The sequence below is a fragment of the Siniperca chuatsi genome, linkage group LG1 (assembly GCF_020085105.1).
Source record: "Siniperca chuatsi isolate FFG_IHB_CAS linkage group LG1, ASM2008510v1, whole genome shotgun sequence".
Classification (NCBI taxonomy): Eukaryota; Metazoa; Chordata; class Actinopteri; order Centrarchiformes; family Sinipercidae; genus Siniperca; species Siniperca chuatsi.
In genome coordinates this window covers 17,029,914-17,047,650 of record NC_058042.1, presented here as the reverse complement: position 1 = coordinate 17,047,650, position 17,737 = coordinate 17,029,914, and the positions used below count along the sequence as shown (strand labels likewise).

The following is a 17,737-nucleotide window of genomic DNA, read 5'->3' as shown; positions in this document are numbered from 1 at the left end:
TGCAGCAGCTCATTTAGAGGCCGACACAACTTAGAGAAATCCTTCACAAAACGGCGGTAATATCCACAGAACCCTAAAAACGCTTTGAGCTCTGTCACTGTTTTTGGTTTGGGCCAGGATACAACAGCCTCTATCTTTGAAGGGTCAGTAGATATTCCATTCTGTGAAACAATATGCCCTACATAGTTCACAGATGTCCTGCCAAATTGACACTTGTCAAGGGAGATCTTTAGCCCCTCTTCCCTCAGTCTGTCCAGAACCTTCAAGAGCCGCTGTTGGTGCTCTTCAAGCGTCCGCCCAAACACAATTAGGTCATCCAAGTACACAAGCACCTCTAAGAAGTTCATGTCTCCTACAGTTCTCTCCATAACCCTGTGGAAGGTAGCAGGTGCTCCACAGATACCCTGAGGCATATGCTCAAATTCATAAAACCATAGAGGGCAGATGAATGCGGTCTTTTCCTTGTCGGTGTCACTCATTGGTATTTGATAGTATCCACTCCTCAGATCTAAAACAGTAAACCATTTACTCCTAGAAAGGCTGTGTAGAGCATGCTCAATTCGGGGTACGTTGTATTGATCTGGTGTGGTCCGTTGGTTGAGTGTCCGATAGTCCACAGACCTTCCCTGACTTTTTACGCATCACTATAATTGGTGAAGCGTAGGGGCTTCGGGACTCTGAAAAAATGCCAGCACTCTGAAGTTCCTGTAGATGCTGCCGCACATCCTCCCAATCAGCTGGAGCAAGACGACGAGATCTTTCTCTGAAAGGGCGCGAATCATTCAGCCTTATCTTGTGCGTGGTACTTTTTGAACAGCCCACATCCCACTCATGAATGGAAAACACTTCTTTTCTCTGCAACATTTCCTCACACAAACTTCGTTTTGCCTCTTCCGGCATTGGAGAATCTCCAAAATCAAAAGATGCATGGGACAGGTTACTTTGTTCAGGCGGTCGTTTGGAGGAAAGTTGTGGTACCACAGTCACTGGAAATACATGAGCAAGAGGAGTTCCTCGCGTTATCCATACTTCTCTTCTGGACATGTTCCTAACAGTCACTGTTACCTGTCGGCTGGACACAATGGATGCTGAATGAACTTCAGGTCTCACTTGCAAGTCAGAAGTAAATGTGTCATCCACTTCCGCTTTGTCTACCAACAACAAAGAACTTAGGCAGACCTGGAAGTTGCACAACTTGACCTGGCTTCAATACAACAGGGGTATGCTTCACAAACCAAACTATTCAATGTTTGTCCGGAGCACCCTGTGACACGTCTGTTTGTTGAATAGTCTCAAATGCATCTCGAATTACAGGATGTATAGTCAACACGTTCAGGAACTTTTCACCAGCCTGTTCACGACAAGACTCAAGCAGCTTTCTCACTAAGCTAGTGTTGGCCCCAACCAATATGGCTATCCCCTCCCTTTTTAAAGGGTCTGGACACACGATTGCAAGAGTGTCAATCACCTGATGCACCCCAGCCACACTTTCAGTAAACTCAAGTCTGAGTGGCAAGTATCCATCATACGGACATTTGTGAGAGCTAAGACCCCAGATCTTAAGATTTTCCACAGGTTGAAGAGGCAAGTGTTTCAGATAAGTATCATAGAAACTATGGTACAATAGAGTGACCTGAGAGCCACTGTCAAGAAGAGCTCTTGTGTAAATCCCTTCAATCTGAACAGGCACCTCAAAGACAGGCCCTACTAAACCTACAGGCAATTGTAGCTGGCCAACATCAAGCAGAAATGAACCATGAGTGGAACGTGGGTTATCTGGAGCTCCGTGCAGTTTCTTCACTGATCTCCGCTCAAATTTCCCTGCAAGCGGTGCATTTTCATCAACTTCTGATTTACTTTTCGAAGATCCTCAGGTGCTTGGCATTCCCACTTCTTATGACCATCTTCACCACAGTTATAGCAGAAGATACCAGGCAAAATTAACTTGGAAGTTGTGGGTTTGTGAACATTGTCTTGGTTTGTAGCTTCCTTTGTCTGACTGGGCATTTTCGGTGGGGTACAGTCAACAGCAGGGGTCACAGTGGCCACACTCAACAGTTGACTCACCTGAGTAGACAACTCTTTAACCTCCTTCTTCAGGCTATGTAATTCAGGCGGCACAGGCACCTGGGGAGAGGCAACATTAGCAACAGAAGCTTTAACATTCTCTCGTGCAGCTACCCAGTGTTCTTCCTCTCTCACTTCCTTCATCAACTGTGAGAAAGAAGGGGGATCTTGCACAGTATGAGTCATCCTGATTCGCAAAGCAACCATATGATTGGTAAGAGCTCCTTTAATCAGCTGCTCCATTCTAGCTCTATTTATGCCTGTTGCATCAATCCCACCCTTCAAGAGAGCGCGATGAAGAAGTTTATCTAGGCGGTACAAGAAAGCTGAAAGTTTCTCCTCACTTTCCTGGTAGGTATGACGAAACTTAGCCATTAGATCTGGTCCATTCTCAGTGGTACTGTATACAGTATCAAGGGCAGCTAAATAGTCATTTGCGGTCGCAGATGGGCTACTCACTTTTAGAAACCTGACAATGTCAGCAGCAGGACCTCGCAAACTCTCAACGATGCGTTGTTTCTTAGCAGATTCGGTGCATTGCCATTCACTTATCATTTGAGCGGCCTGCTCCATCCAGACTTCATATTCTTCTTCACCTGGAGGGACAGGTTTCCACCCTGAGAACAACCTCAGTTTTCTGTAACTAGGCCCATCACTGGACACCTGATTACAGCGATCTACTAACTTGCCTATGGCATCTACTAGGTCCACACTGAGGTCAGATTTAGGGGGCTGATTTTCCATAATCATGGCCTTTACTTCTTCCATGGACTTACCCTCCTGCTGCAACAAGGCTTATAGCTTAAGCTGGAAGATGTCACCTTCAGTGGCAGGACTATGGGCTACTAAACTACCCACTAAGTTGACACTCCAGGGACCAGCTTCATTTTCTATACCTATCTCAGGAGGTATAACATCAGGGTCTAGATCAGCACTGGTCTCCACTAAAATAAACAACCATCTGCCAGTTATGTCACCACGGCGACCACGTATTCTAGTGCGACCAAAAACCTTTACCGTGTTTAACACTTTCTCAATGGTGTCATTGCTAGCATCCAAAGGGACATTGCTCAACACAATGGCACGTGAGAAGCTAACACTCTCCTCTCTACTAAGTAGGAAAAACACTTATTTATATTTTTCTTAGAAATTTGTAACTGTGTTAAATGAATTAACTATCTAAAAGATCAATGAAATGCCAGATAACAAATTTAGGAAAAAGGAATAGCAATGATTTTTTTTTTACACTAATAAAATGACTTTGTTTTGTTTCAAAGAAAGCACTAAATGACGGAACAAATAATTAAGTTGTATAGAGAATAGCAAATAACAGAAATTATTTTACCCAAAAATCTATGAATTATTTGTTTTCCAGCAAATAAAAGATTTATACAACCTCTCAGAATTCTTTTTTTCAGATACTTAGTTTCTTAAACCTGTATTCTTAAATTTTAACCTCAAACTAAAATATGAGATAAAATGTCAAACCCTTGATTAAGTTAAACACTTCAAAAATAATAAAACAATACCAAAATCACGTTCTTTCAAGATCTTTCACACACTTCCAAAGGAAAAGAAAAACACTGAGATTATGTTTAAAATTTTGGTATGAGTCAGTAACACAGTCAAAAATGTACGCGTACTTTAACGTTGGGGCCCAGTCCGTTGGTGCACATATAAAGCTGAAGAGTTCTGTGCGATCTCTCTCACAGTCAACAAGTCTCAATAAATGAACTCACCCACGTCCATCCGATGATAATGACGAGGCAATGTTGGAATCACTCACGACACAAACTCACTTTCTCCAGTCCCGTTCAATCCACACGAAACAAAGTCCAGTCGAGATGCATCCAGTGATGAAATGCAAGAGGTGTCCGGTCCTGTCACAGTCTGTCATGTTCTCTCCAGCCACTCCCCTTCACTCTGCACTCCCTCACCTGAGTACTAATGCCAAGCACCTGTCACCTCGTACACACCTGCAATCAATTAGCACTCCACTCACCTATAAAACCCAGCTCCTCACCACAGTCAGTGTCCGGTCTCGTTATGATTTAGACAGAACGCTTTTCTCCTGTATCCTCTACGTCACGGACTTATCTATTCGTATCCGGTACTTCTACCCCGGCTCCTGTCTTCTCCAGTCTCCTGAGTGTGTTGCTCCAGCTCCTGGTCCCGTGTGTCTCCAGGCCCCCGTGTGTATCACTCCTGTTCCCAGTCTCGTGTTTCTTCACTCTCCTGTGTGCATCAGCGTTACCCCAGAGCTCCGCTACCTCCAGTAAAGGGACGGTATCAGTACCATTTCACCCATTCATACTCTTCGTGTATCAATAAACGATCCCTGTGTCTTCACTGTGTCTCCGGTCTGTTCTGTCCGTAACAGGTCCCAAACGAATTTAGAACGAGTTCACAACGAACTTCTTCACATCAGTCACTGTTTGCAAATGTAAATGTCTCTAGCTGATAAGAAATCAGCACACACGGAGTTCTCAAACAATCGCGAATAGACTAACAGGAAAAATAAATCACTTTAAGCAGTAAAGCAAAATAAAATGTTTCCTATAAACGTTTTCCTTTGCACTTTGGGCCTTACATTACAGATAATATAACTGGTCTCCAAAATGACGACATATCTCACGCGATCGAGTCACATGCAGCTGCTTCTCTCCATGTGCGATGCTCCTCTTCTCCTTCTTCCGCACGTAACTCACGTCATGATGCAACAACAACAATCTCAACATTCATTGGCCAGCAACAAAACACTTGTATTAAACACACTTTCTCACTGGTCATGAACAAAAACAAAAAAATACATAGTTGCATCATATTTTGAAATAAAAAAACAAAATACATTTTAATTTGTTGTTATTTTTACTACTAACTATATTCAACACAATACACATTTTAGGGGTCCCTACATTCAGTTAAAAAATCTTGTATTCATACATATATTAAATATATATAGACACTTTCTACAAGGGTATAGTAAGCAAAACAAGAAAAACAGAAGCAAATGGTACAATAATTACAAATGCAATACAAAATGAACAAAGGCATGTTTTAGTGTCAGCATGTGTGGGCAGCAACTACATGTTGGATAAGGGTTTAACACTGATGGTGCAATGAATTCTCTGTATCTGCATAGTTGAAATGGTCAAAAAATCCCCTTGTGTGAATTCTCACAGTTATCCTGAACACCTTTAAAAGGTATTTGCTGTTGGCTCTGGTTTAAAGTCTAACTCTGGCAAGAGATGAAATGTCTATGATTTAAAATGGATGAGTTTGTCTTTAATTTTTCCCTCACAGCGCAGGGATCCTGGGTTCAAATCTTAGGCCAGGTCCTCTCTGTGTGCAGTGAGTGAGGAGAATAGATGACAGAAAAGCTTACTTTAGTTTATACTTTCATTAACACCAAATATACAGGGATGGGCACAAAAACAGGAACATCTGTATTGTATAAGACAATCCAATCCAATACTGTCACAACGTGACACAAAATATTGTGTAGTTTTTATTAAGTCCCCATCCCGTATATCAATGGTTAAACAGACAACAGTAGGCCTTACAGCATCTAGTCGGCCTCTCTTGTATATTCCCAAACAAGGTAAAGCCATTACTCTATAGACCAGAGTGGAACACCATCTTGCTCGTCTTGTTTTTTTCTATGCTACCACCACTTGGCTTGTTAACTGTAAAATGGTGGTTAATGAACCAACAGATCCTCTCTTCCACATCTGACACTTGTGATTTCTCATACAAGCATCATTTCTTCTGGATTTGCTTGCTTCCCTCTGTGTATTGGCATGAATGGCGACCCATGCCACCAAACATGGACACTAGCACATAGAAAGTGCTCAGAGAGGATGTATACTTTTAACAAGTATCAGCACTAAAAATAAAACAGCGATATAAAGCAGCAACATGAAGCCATTCTGTAAGTGGTGTCTTTAAAAAGTATTTGAAAATACTCTTACTACTTTAAAAATTAGAACAACAGGTGGTAAGCTGATTTTTTCCAATCAAATCAGCCTACTAAAGAAAAAACAAGAAACTATCTAGATATCTAGAACAAGAAACTATCTAGATATCTATCCAGAAACTATCTACCCATTAATTTGCCATCCATTATTTCGCTCACCTCTCACTGGCCTTTAGCTACTAACTTCCACTTTATTGATGTCCAGCAATCACAAGCACTGTGTGAGAAACCTACCGTGATGGTGGATTTGCCGGCATATTTCCCATACTTAAGCAACAAAGGCTTCACCATCTTCTTTTGGGCCACAATCTGCAAAGAGAAAGATAAACACAATGTTGGCCTTGAGCCCTTAGCCATAAAGAGCAGGGTACAGGGATCTGAGTAATCAACACCAGCGATAAGTATCCATTGCTTACTCTACCATTCAAAGTAGCAAAAATACAGCATCAGGTATATTTACTACCAACATCACAGACAAAGTGAGATGCTTCTGCATGTTTTAGGTCTTTTACGTCAGGCAAATCACAGTTTTTAGTGCACAAAACTAACAGAACTTTAATTCAGCCTACCATACATGGTGTATTTTGGAGAACACAACAAGTACAAGTCAACAAAATGGGTTAGTAAGACAGTAGCATCTGTCTACCTGGCCAAGAGTGCACTCCACCCCACCCAGGAAGTCATCATCGCGGGTCCCAATGCTGTGAGTGCCATGGATGTCATAGACTTCAAATCGCAGCTTCTGAACCTCCTCAAAGTAGTAGTCCCATGAGAAAACCTTGGCAAAGACCGGGTGCAAGTTGCTCTTGATCACTTCTGTCCTGTCCAGCTGCGAGGGAACACACTGAATTAGATTTTGAACGTTCACACGCTTGCATCTAATTTATTTAAACACTGTAATATTTCTTATGTTAATCCACTATATGTGTGATTAAAGCAAAGGTAGACCTGATGGGAATTAAGCCTTTCTTTGACAAAGTGATAGCACTTTTACAGATTATATCCTATACAATTGTACAGCAAGATCTCACAAAAATAGTATTGAAAATATAACTTAGAGCATATATGTCTTCCTGCTTATTTTGAGGAGCACCAGATATATAGAAGGGCAAATGTTATTACGTTCCGTCAAGAGGATGATATGAGAGAAGACTGGAGGGCTCGGACATTTAATCTCAGCGTGCAGAAAACATCCATGCTTGTCTTTCACTGCCTGACAAGGAAATTCTGAGCTCTCTGAGGCCCCATCAGCTCATGATGTAGGATTTTGCTCTCACACAGCTCCATGAACATTTCTATGCCGCCCAATTTGTCACAAGGACAAATCAGCATCAATCTACAGAGGATATTTTTTGTCATTAAACAACATAAAAAGAGTAAATACATGCAATACATTAATTTTCATGATATACTGTAGTTATGTTTATGGTTAATGCATGTTTTGGGACTTAAACCTCAATCTATGAAAATTATATGCCACAGAACAGACCCATCAAAAGGCATAATCTGGAGCTGATCTATTGACATTAAATACATACAATATAGAAGGTTTCACATCTGAAAAGTCTTTTAGTGGTCATCTTAAACATACTCTTGGATACAATTTTGTCTATCACAGTGTCCAAAGTCATTTCTTCATTTTCAGTGGGGCAGGTCAAGACTTTGAGTCAGAAATTGGTGACATTGCTCTCTTGTCTCTTGCTTCTCGCTTTGGTAGTGATAGTCTTTTTCAAAAAAAAAAGGAGACTGAACTGGACAGTTTTAGGAATAACACAGTATTTCAAATAAGAATTATGATGCCTACACACACACACACACACACACACACACACACACACACACACATTACTTTATTACCAATCTGTAGATGAGTGACAAATTAAACAAAAAGCATTTTACTAAAGGTGTCAGTATGGTCCAGCTGAAGTTCTTGTCGGATGGTCAAACAGCGGCTGAAACCCCCCCAACCCACAAACCAATAATTTCACGCTGTGATTGGCCGACTGTGGGGAAGTGAGAATGTCTAAAACTGACTTTTTTCATTCTTTACTTAACTATTTATGTCACTATTCATATTTTAAGTACAACACTATATATACCTTCCAGGAGAGACTGTCTCTATTAGCCCCATTTTCAATGATTATTGCATCTCCCCCTTTCTCCCTAGTTCATTTCGAACATACCACCGCCTACGGAGTTGTTTCACTACGAGCCACAAGAACAGCTTCATTGCTTCTTGGCATAGATTCTACAAGTCTTTGAACTTTACTGGAGGGATGAACAGCATTCTTTCAAAAGATATTCCCTCATTTGGTGTTTTGATGATGGTGGTGGAGAGCGCTGTCTGGCACGTCGGTCTAAAATCTCCCATCTGTGTTCAGTTGGGTTGAGATCTGGCGACTGTGAAGGCTATAAAACATGAATTCATGGTTTCATGCACTTCATACCATTCAATGACCCCCTCGTTGACTTTGAGTGGGGGCATTATCATCCTGAAAGAGACCACTCCCATCAGGATAGAGATGTTTCATCATATAAAAGTGATGACTCAGAATGTATTGATTTGCAGTGACTCTTCCATCTAATGGGACAAGTGGACCAAAACCATGCCAGTAAACCTCCTACCACATGTATGGAAGCATCTTCACTATATTCTTCTCATTTAGTTGGGTTTTTCCCTTATTTGTAATGCTTCTGTAATTGCATTATAAAGCCTAAAATTTCACAATCCTTATTTATTGTATTTCTATGGGTTTTAGCCTTGTTTCACACTGTTGCCAGTTTGCACGCTGAGGAAGGACATCTGCCCGAAACAATTTAATTGGAGTGCTGTCCTGCTCCTGACTTTTTGCTTTTTGCTTTTGACCATTCAGCACCCTCTGTCATTATCAATTTTATTCTTCTTTGCCTTATTACCAACATGCAATTCAATTTGTTGCTTAGTAAATGGTAATACATGTCACAGTTGTTGCTTAAAATATATGGTTTTGTTTTGCCACATCTTCATTTGCTTGAAATGAAAAATAAACAGCAATGGGTTGAAAATAATCAGACTTTGGTCTTTGTCACGGTTCTAGATGAATAACCTGACCGGTTCTCTAGTTAACATATGCTTCCCTCTTTCAGGTTTGTAATATGCAAACAATAATAATAATACCATACTGAATGCAATGGATGGCTAGTAGCAGGGATTGCTCTACTGTTTCCTTTTCACTCTGGCAAACATCACAAAGAAAGAAAAGAACTTCCAGAGAGGACTTGGCTTCCTCAGCCTCATTCATCCCCACTTCTCTTTATTGTCTTTTCTTGCCTTCTCCACATCTCTTTATGCCATCTGGATGGACAGATTTGGGATGAGTCTGATGAATCTGTTTGTTGACGAAAGCTAATCAGAGCTACGGAGGATAGGTTGTGCCGAAGTCTGTGACGCCTGTTTGTTGTTGGTGGGGGGCCAGCAACTACAGAGACATCCCTGACATGGAAAATTAAGGCTTTCTCTAATCAATTCTACCAGGTAGGTAGAGCATTATCTATGTAGCTCGATCATAACAAGCCCCTGTAGCTTAAGTTTGATATCAACAGAAAGATCAGGATTTGATTTAATTTGTTATCATGGGAGCATGTAGAGTCCAGCAGAAGTCTGCTATAAGAGAAAATGTCATCTCCACCCTGTTTCTGAGTTTGTCCTTGGAAGAGATCAGGCAGTGAAATAAGGTAACACTGAAATAAAAGCAGTTCAACAAATAGCAGTTGCAAGTCAGTGGGGCCATTCAGTATGAGCTCAGAAAAGAGAAAGAGGGTAGCGGTGATGTGAGTGGGCTCAGCCTCTTACTCAATTGTTGACGTAAGTAAACAATTTGCACAAGCAATGGTGCCTCCCAGTACTGAGGGATTTGACAGCGGATGATTGGACAGCTTGTGTACACTGTCATGACTGTCAGGACTGTCAGATAGATACATACATAGCTAGATAGTGGTGGAAGACGTAGAGATCTTTTACTCAAGTAAAAGTAATTTTCTTAAGTAAAAGTAATAAGTAAAAATACTTATTAGGTCACAGAATGGCCCCTGTCACAGAGTTATACTACCGGACTATAATACTGTAACTACTATAATACAGTATATACTGACTTGTTGATGTTTTAGCAGGTTGGGCTAGAGATAATTTTATACGTAGTTGGGTAATTCAGTCTATAACAATGCATCATACGTTATAAGCTGGTCATTTGTTTTGTATGTAAAATGGGTATATGTCAAGTAACTAGTAACTGCATCTGTCAGATAAATGTGGAGTAAAAATATAATATATATAAAGTATAGCAGGAAAGATAAACACTCATGTAAAGGGCAAATACCTCAAAATTGTACTTAAGTACAGTACTTGTAAATGTACTTGGTTACTACCCACCACCATGATAGATAGATAGATAGATAGATAGATAGATAGATAGATAGATAGATAGATAGATAGATAGATAGATAGATAGATAGATAGATAGATAGATAGATAGATAGATAGATAGATAGATAGATAGATCAATCTCTTCTGACATCATCATATAAATTTGCTTCAGTTAGTGGACCTAAAAATAGCCTCATGTATCTCATGTATCTCATGTAACAACCTCCTTACAACCAAGAAAAATCCATAACTGTGTACTCGACACTGTCTGCCGAGTGTTTTTATCATCACTGCTACAAAATAGTATCTCGAGGTTCCACGTTCATACAGCCCAAATGGTGAGTTTCTTCAACAAATGGCTCCCATGCGGCAGGAAGCTGTTCCAGTTCCAGTTAATTATTTTCTCCCATTTCCCTGAAAAGAGAGCTTGTTGTTGGATGAAAGGTTGCGGGAAAGAAAATGTATAAAATTAGATATCCTCTGCCACGTTTTAACACATCCTCTACTTAATGGAGACTTGTGTTTTGGCTTTCCCTCATGAACTAAATGACTTAATTAACAGGGAAATGAGAGACCTGCTGCCTACGCTCCAAATCAGCTTGGGACCAATCCAAGAAAGTAAACATTTTCAGCTGGAACACAACTCATCACACTGCATATTACGATTACCAACCTACTGTTTGTCCACGCATGTAGACCAGTGGAATATATATGTATATACAGGCAGTACAATCTGTTGTAAATTATTGAATTGTGGAGACAGACAATGTTCACTCTTCCTCTGCAAATGTACGCTGCATTTGACATTTTTAATTCTGAATCAGACAGCTGTTGTGTGAGCCATGATCTTTTCCGAAAGAGTGGAAAAACAGCTGCAAGTTCACCAAACCATTAACAGATTTATCTCCCTGGTTGATCTTGTATGGCAACACAGGTTTTGGGGATAACTGGAGTGGGACTGAAAATTCATCACAGTGTATAAAATTTCACACATTACCAGAGCTTAATCTTAAAATCTGAGCTTTTCCAGATTTGTGATACTGGACGATGGAGGGAGGGCTGGCCACTTGTGCTTTCCCCCAGTGTCTTTCTGTGCAACAATTCTGTGTACCCATCAAGACAGTTTGTTGCTCAGATCACCTCAAGGTGCTGTAATTTGAATAATTTGAACTCTTATGTGTGTGATTCAAGGCATGATTCTTTACACATTAAAATAATGTGGTTAATGACTCAGATGAGAAGATTAATAAAGATACATACTGCTGCCAATAGAACTGGTGACTGAGGAGCTATCAGCCTCACACTTTTCCCCAAAAGGTCCAACTGTGCATTTTGTCAGATTGAAGGAAAAAAAGGGGGGACTCACCTCTGTCCACTGTCCGTTGGTCTGTACCATGAGTATGACACAGGGGTCTGACTTATTCAGCGTATCTCGGTCCAGCAGAGCTTTGCAAGACACACGCAGCTCTACTTTGGAGACGCAGGTAGCTGGACCGCTGAGGCTGGTCGCAGGGGAGGTGGCCTCCTGAACATCATTCATCCTGGCTCGGGGCAAGAAGAGTTGCCAACCAGCAAAGCAGTACGGCCTGAGGCTGTTGGTAGCTCCGAAGGGATGGGAAAATGTAGTGGTGGGTTGAGAGATCTCAGTAAAGACGTGGCACGCTCACAGGAGACAGGCTCTTTTGACTTGGTGCAGATGTCACAAAAAAGAACAGAGATTCCTGTTGATACCCGGGAGACCAAACCAAACCCAAGCTGTTATCACTGCCTGTCTGAGCTATCCCCTTGTGAGGAATATCATCTCACCTCAGTAATGACGAGAGACAGGACATGAAGGTGGCGGGGTTGTGCTTTTAGGAGTCTAGATCAAATCCCTGGAAAGATTCTTGTAAGACGGTCAAATCTGGTGCTTCCTCTTTTTAAATGATCTTAATTCCAGAATGAAACGCTTTCCACAAAGATATAGACAAGAACATAGACTTGATATTGTCATTGTCTGCATACCACTATCTTTATCCTGCTTCCAGTACTAAACATGAGATAGCAAACTGTTTTATTGGGAAAAATGGTATTTTTTCCCATAATCAACAATGGGTAAACAAGTGAAAGTGGCTGATAAAATCAGGAAATCCAGCAGACACATGGCTAAGTGTTTTTATTGCCCAGAGGATAACATAAATCTAAGAAAAGGACTTTGATTTGTTTAAGCTCCAATGTGACATGCATCCGCCCTGCTGAAGTGTCCTTGAGCAAAGGGTTTCTGACCCCCCACTTAACTGTTTTAAAGGGGAAGAAAGTATGAATTTCTCTACCAGTATCATTTACTCTAAGTGTCACATTCTTAGGAGACAAATGAACAAGTGTAGGCTACTGCACTGTTTGGCTTTCAGCACCAGGGACAGCGCCCGTGGTTTTTGTTTGCCAGCTGTGAGTCTGGAAACCAGATGTTACCCAAAAGCATCGATCTGAAACCTAACTCAGTGAAGCTCGAAATACAATCAGACTCAGAAGCTATAAAATACGACCCGAGCAAAAGTTCTAATGTAAAAAAACGTCCGCTCGAGAGCGAATGGCTGCGGATTCAATCCAACAACTTAATTATGGCGATACAGGAAACGCTCCTAAACGGGTTGTTAATAATAACACTCATAATAAATTAACTTCGCTACAAATCTAATCCTCGAAAACCCAACAGCAGTTACCGTTCAGGGTGGCAAAATGACGATCTGGCTTTAGTTCTCCTAATCGTCGTACTAAACATGAACAGTCTACTTTGGTAACATCATTTGTCATTGACTGCTCTTACTCACTTCCAATAAAACAATCTACAGCTGATCAAAAAAAAAGCAAACGCTCCTATTTCCCTCATACAAAAAACAATCAACTCCGCTGAGGATCAAGTTAAAAACTCACTTCCTACCTGTCGTTGTTCTTTACTCTTTAACACACTTGTTTAATCCTCTCCCATAACACACACTGCTTGATTTTTTTTTCTTCTCCGCCGAAACTCATTGGTTAGACTGGGGGAGGAGGGAGTAGGCTCGGCTGGTAGAGAAGGGGAGTGGACAGAGTCCAGCTGCTGATGTAAGGATGGGGTTTTCGCTGGGACTCGATTATTGGGAGTTCAATTCAAAAGTCGAGCCTTAAAGACAGGACGCGAGACCGTGGAACTGAAATACAGAGGCTTTTACTGATTATGAGTATCTGGCAGCCTGAAAGTCTGAGATACATGTGCATAAATGTGAAGAAATATGTGCATAGTTTTTGATTTTCTGACATTCAGGCTAAAAGAATGATGAACTTGTGACACACGAACAATGCAATGAAACACATTTAAATCTAAGGGTAAGACATGTAATATCTTCTATACTTCCTTTGAGTTGAAGTTAGTTGCACCAATAATCTTGTGTAGAGGGGTTTAAATATATATTTAGACTGATATATCAATCGGATTGTTCTCCATCCTCAGACCACTGTAATTAATGTGTCACAGTGTTAACATCTTTCATTAGCAGTATGATCAGGTTTACATACATAGCACAGTTCTGCATATATTAGTTATGCATTTGACACTATATACACAGATGTTCCAGCTGTCACATCAGCTGCTCATGTTAAACACTGTCCTCTGCTCAGATTAAGAACAATTTCCTTGTCATTTACTGGCCCTTTGTTCAACAGTGAGCTCACAATCTCAAATGACGTGTGGGCTCTCCATCGCACATGTGAACATAAAAGGTGAAATCAGATGCTTATGATAATCCTCTCAGTAGGATCCAGAGTTTGTCAATTTTGTACTCAGAAAAGAAGGCAATTCATGCCTGAATAAACTGGTACTGGCTGGTTTTGTCTCACCTCAATATCATAAAAATGCCAATGTGAGACATTTCACAGCAAAACAACAGGAACATATAAGGACGGATCTTCCAGCAGCAGCACATCACAGCCACATCTCCATGTAGGAGCTCCAGACAGCTGAGGACCTGTGACTCTCTGCTCGCTTACCTTTATTTAACATGCACACACATATACCCACATGTATACAGTATATGCACATACACATGCACATATACTTTAGTCTAATGTCACTCACATTAAAATGACCATGAACTGATTCAGCAGTGTAGATTGTGAATCATTTGATAGCAATGTATGTTATGTAACGTATTGTTTCTACACAACGTTTATGCTTGAACCTTTTCACAGTCCACCCACAAATGTATTATTTTCATGAATGTATTTCCAGACATTGCATAACATTTATGGATTTTTGGATTGCACTGACAAAACAGCAGCTCTCTGCAGAGTTTTTGCAATACAGAAGCGAAGGCCATGAAAGACAAAGTAGCTAAAAAAAGACACATTTACTTGGGAAATGTGCATTCATCAAAATACAGTTTAAAACAGAAAATAAAAGCTTTGGTTTGACTGTTTAAAAGTACCTTGTGTGTTGGCAATTAGTTTCAGCACTTTATGATAATAGAAATGTGTAGGCTTCAGCTGTGGTAACATTTTATTCCTGAAGGCTTTGAAATTTCATGATTCTGAAGTGTCCTTCAAACAGAAAGGACATTTTTTCATTAGAGCTTTGCAAAATTACAAGTTTGACTTTAATCTCAAGAGGACATGGCTGATTCTTTAAGGGTTGAGCCACTCAGAAGCTTTCAACCAGTAAAATGATGATGTGTGGAGCAGACAGGCAGGTCAATCAAATTATTCCAACAGCACGAAAAATAAAACATTTGGCTTGCTGCTTTCTGACATGGCCATCACCTAAAGTCAGTTGTCTCCTGCAGTTTTCACCCCCACTGCGTCTTCTTCCATGGGTATTCAGAGTCGATATGAAGCGTCTGCTATGGGGCACACACCTGAGCCCTGTTACGCCACAGCTCCAAACAATGGCCATCTGCTGCTGCTGCTGCCGCTGTGTCGGTTCAGCACCTCACAGGACGTTCCCTGCGTTTACACATGGATTACCTATTCAGATTCCCCCTGCTGCTTCTCCCCAGTCACACTCAGTGCTCGCCTTGGTGCTGCTGACCACATTGTGTGTTCAATAACCCAAATAGGAAGATCTCTTACGGCCTAATTCACTCACATTTTCAGTCAACCTTGCTCCAGTGTGTGAGTGTGTGTGTGTAACATCATCCACAGTTTTCCACCAGCAGCTCCCTCGAGTAGAGGTATTTTTGTACATAGGTAGGTTTTTGGAAATATTCAAACACACTACTGATTCTAAAGTCTTTCTTATTGGTGATGGTAGCTGTAGCATCCCTGTTAGTTAATGGTAATCAGTCACTGAGCTTGTGTTTCAGCATGCTCTACTTCAAGTCATTGGAATAGAAACATTATCTCCATGAGTCTCCTATGTCGTCATTATATTTGCCTTACTGACCTACAAATACTGTGGTCAAAAAGATATAATTTCCTTTTTACAGAGTAAACATGATACAATACATCATATGGGTGAAGGTGACAACGCAAGATACAAGCACACATGCAACTCATTGATGTCAGTTGGATAATAGTAGTAGTCCATGTAGGAAAGGTGTTTATTGCAGCAAAAGGAGCAAGGAAACAGCTGAGAACCAAAAAACAAACAAACAAAAAAAACAAACATTATTACATTTACAGATCAGGTGAGCAACTGTGAAACACTAGTTGTTCACACTCTGCACAGAAATGAGGAAGTCAGAGCAGGTATTTGGCATAGAGAATTATCTTCTAAAAGAGTCATGATGTAGTGAGTTGATTGGTTAATAGATTCATTATTTATTCTATAAAACATCAGAAAATGGTGAAAAAGACCTGTCACAACTTCCCAGAGCCCGAGGTGATATCTTCAAAATGACAGTTTTGTCCGACCAACAGTGCAAAACTGATATATCAAAAAGAGAAGCAATAACCAGAGAATGTTTGGTGTTTTTACTTGATAAAGACCTAAATGATCAATTATCAGATTTGTTGCAGATTCATTTTCTGTCAATAGACTAATCAATTAACTGCCTAATCTTGTATCATATACATTGATTTAACATAATCCTCTTCTCATCTTGTTTCTGCTGATCAAAACTAAGAAATCAAGACATTTTGTGTCATAAGTGATATAGACTTACTGTCCTATTTGGTATTGCTTTTATGTGTATTTAGGACAAATACAATTCACATCATTGGTGAATAATGAAATAATGAGTGCCCAAATCTTGACTAAATGATTATATACTTAGATACCTGGGGGCCATATTAATTTGGTAACACATTTAGGAAAGGTGGTAACTGTTACATTTGAGTTTTAGTAAATCGATTGTTTTGCAGTACCCTATCTTAAGGATAAATAGGTACATCCATTCGAGTTTCCATTTCAGCCATATCAATCACCCCTGGTCCAAAATGACTTGACTGTCCACCAACCTCCATTAACTGAATTATTTATTTGCATTCAGACAGTTGGTACACAGAGAGGCACTAAAGGAGACACAGAGGACATTTAGTCTCACCTCATCCTGACTTTTTCAGTCTGTATATGTTGACATGGTCGACTTGGGATCATTTTTGGAAGTGGACATTTTCAAATGGTAATGACTTATGCATTCGAAACAGGCAATTTCACTCAATAAGGTAGTTTTTCTGCACCCGTGTTGTTTTGTTTATTGACTTTTTATTTATTAATTTCACCTAATCAGAGAAACCCAACATGTGCAAATTGTTTAGAAATGTCCAGAGTCTCTGTTGTCATGGCAATGTTTTATATTAGCAGTCTGTTGGTTCCTGTCTGGCAGCACATAAGCTTCTGTATGAAAATTAAATTCAACTCCCACAGAAGCTGATTGTAAAATTGTCCCACTGGGATGAGATTTTTTCTTGCTGTCCACCTCTCCTGACCTTCCTCTGCCCCTGGGGTTATCGTCGACCTCCACTTCTACACGCTGTAGATACTGTACAGGTCTTTTAAAATGATAACAGCCTGTCATGTTTAAGAGGCTCTGCTCTGGTTTAGACTCTTCAACTGGTTAAGACTTTATTTCTGGTGACCTGTCTGCAAAAAAAAAAAAGACAATTTGTTAATTGTCATAGCAAGTTAATAACCTGCTTTCAAAATATCTAGCTATTTAAAAATGGATTTATACCCCTACTCTTAAATGCTTTTCTGTCTCCATTAATGAGCTACATTTTGTGCCTCTAGTGCCACCTACTGCTGTAATTGAGCCTAATATAGAATCCACTGAATCCAAATTTCAGGTTTTCGTTCATAGCTTGTATATTTCAGACTGATGTGAATTTATAATCAGAAA

The 17,737-nt window shown here is 40.3% G+C and overlaps 2 protein-coding genes across 4 annotated transcripts in view; both read right to left on the bottom strand.

Annotated features, from left to right (window-relative positions):
• The window catches only part of cpne7 (copine VII), a 43,105-nt gene extending 29,614 nt beyond the window's left edge, over window positions 1-13,491 (bottom strand). Inside the window, exons 1-5 of one of the 3 annotated variants that reach the window (XM_044200240.1) lie at window positions 13,366-13,442; window positions 12,252-12,393; window positions 11,812-12,131; window positions 6,690-6,872; window positions 6,278-6,352 (exon numbers count right to left, since the gene is read on the bottom strand). In XM_044200240.1, the coding sequence (XP_044056175.1) occupies window positions 6,278-6,352; window positions 6,690-6,872; window positions 11,812-11,985 (432 nt within the window). In that variant the 5' untranslated portion in view covers window positions 11,986-12,131; window positions 12,252-12,393; window positions 13,366-13,442. Of the gene's footprint in view, window positions 1-6,277; window positions 6,353-6,689; window positions 6,873-11,811; window positions 12,132-12,251; window positions 12,394-13,358 lie in introns of all 3 variants that reach the window. The other 2 variants (XM_044200248.1, XM_044200256.1) reach the window with 2 other exon arrangements.
• Window positions 1,771-2,851, bottom strand: LOC122877997 (paraneoplastic antigen Ma1 homolog). The gene has a single exon (XM_044200270.1). It carries the CDS (start codon window positions 2,833-2,835, stop codon window positions 1,798-1,800), a length of 1,038 nt encoding a protein of 345 aa, XP_044056205.1. The 5' UTR covers window positions 2,836-2,851; the 3' UTR covers window positions 1,771-1,797.
• Window positions 13,492-17,737: the final 4,246 nt, after the last annotated feature.

Excerpts from the sequence above, each read along its gene's own strand:
- LOC122877997 (XM_044200270.1), bottom strand. The coding sequence starts at position 2,835 with ATGGAAGAAGTAAAGGCCATGATTATGGAAAATCAGCCCCCTAAATCT.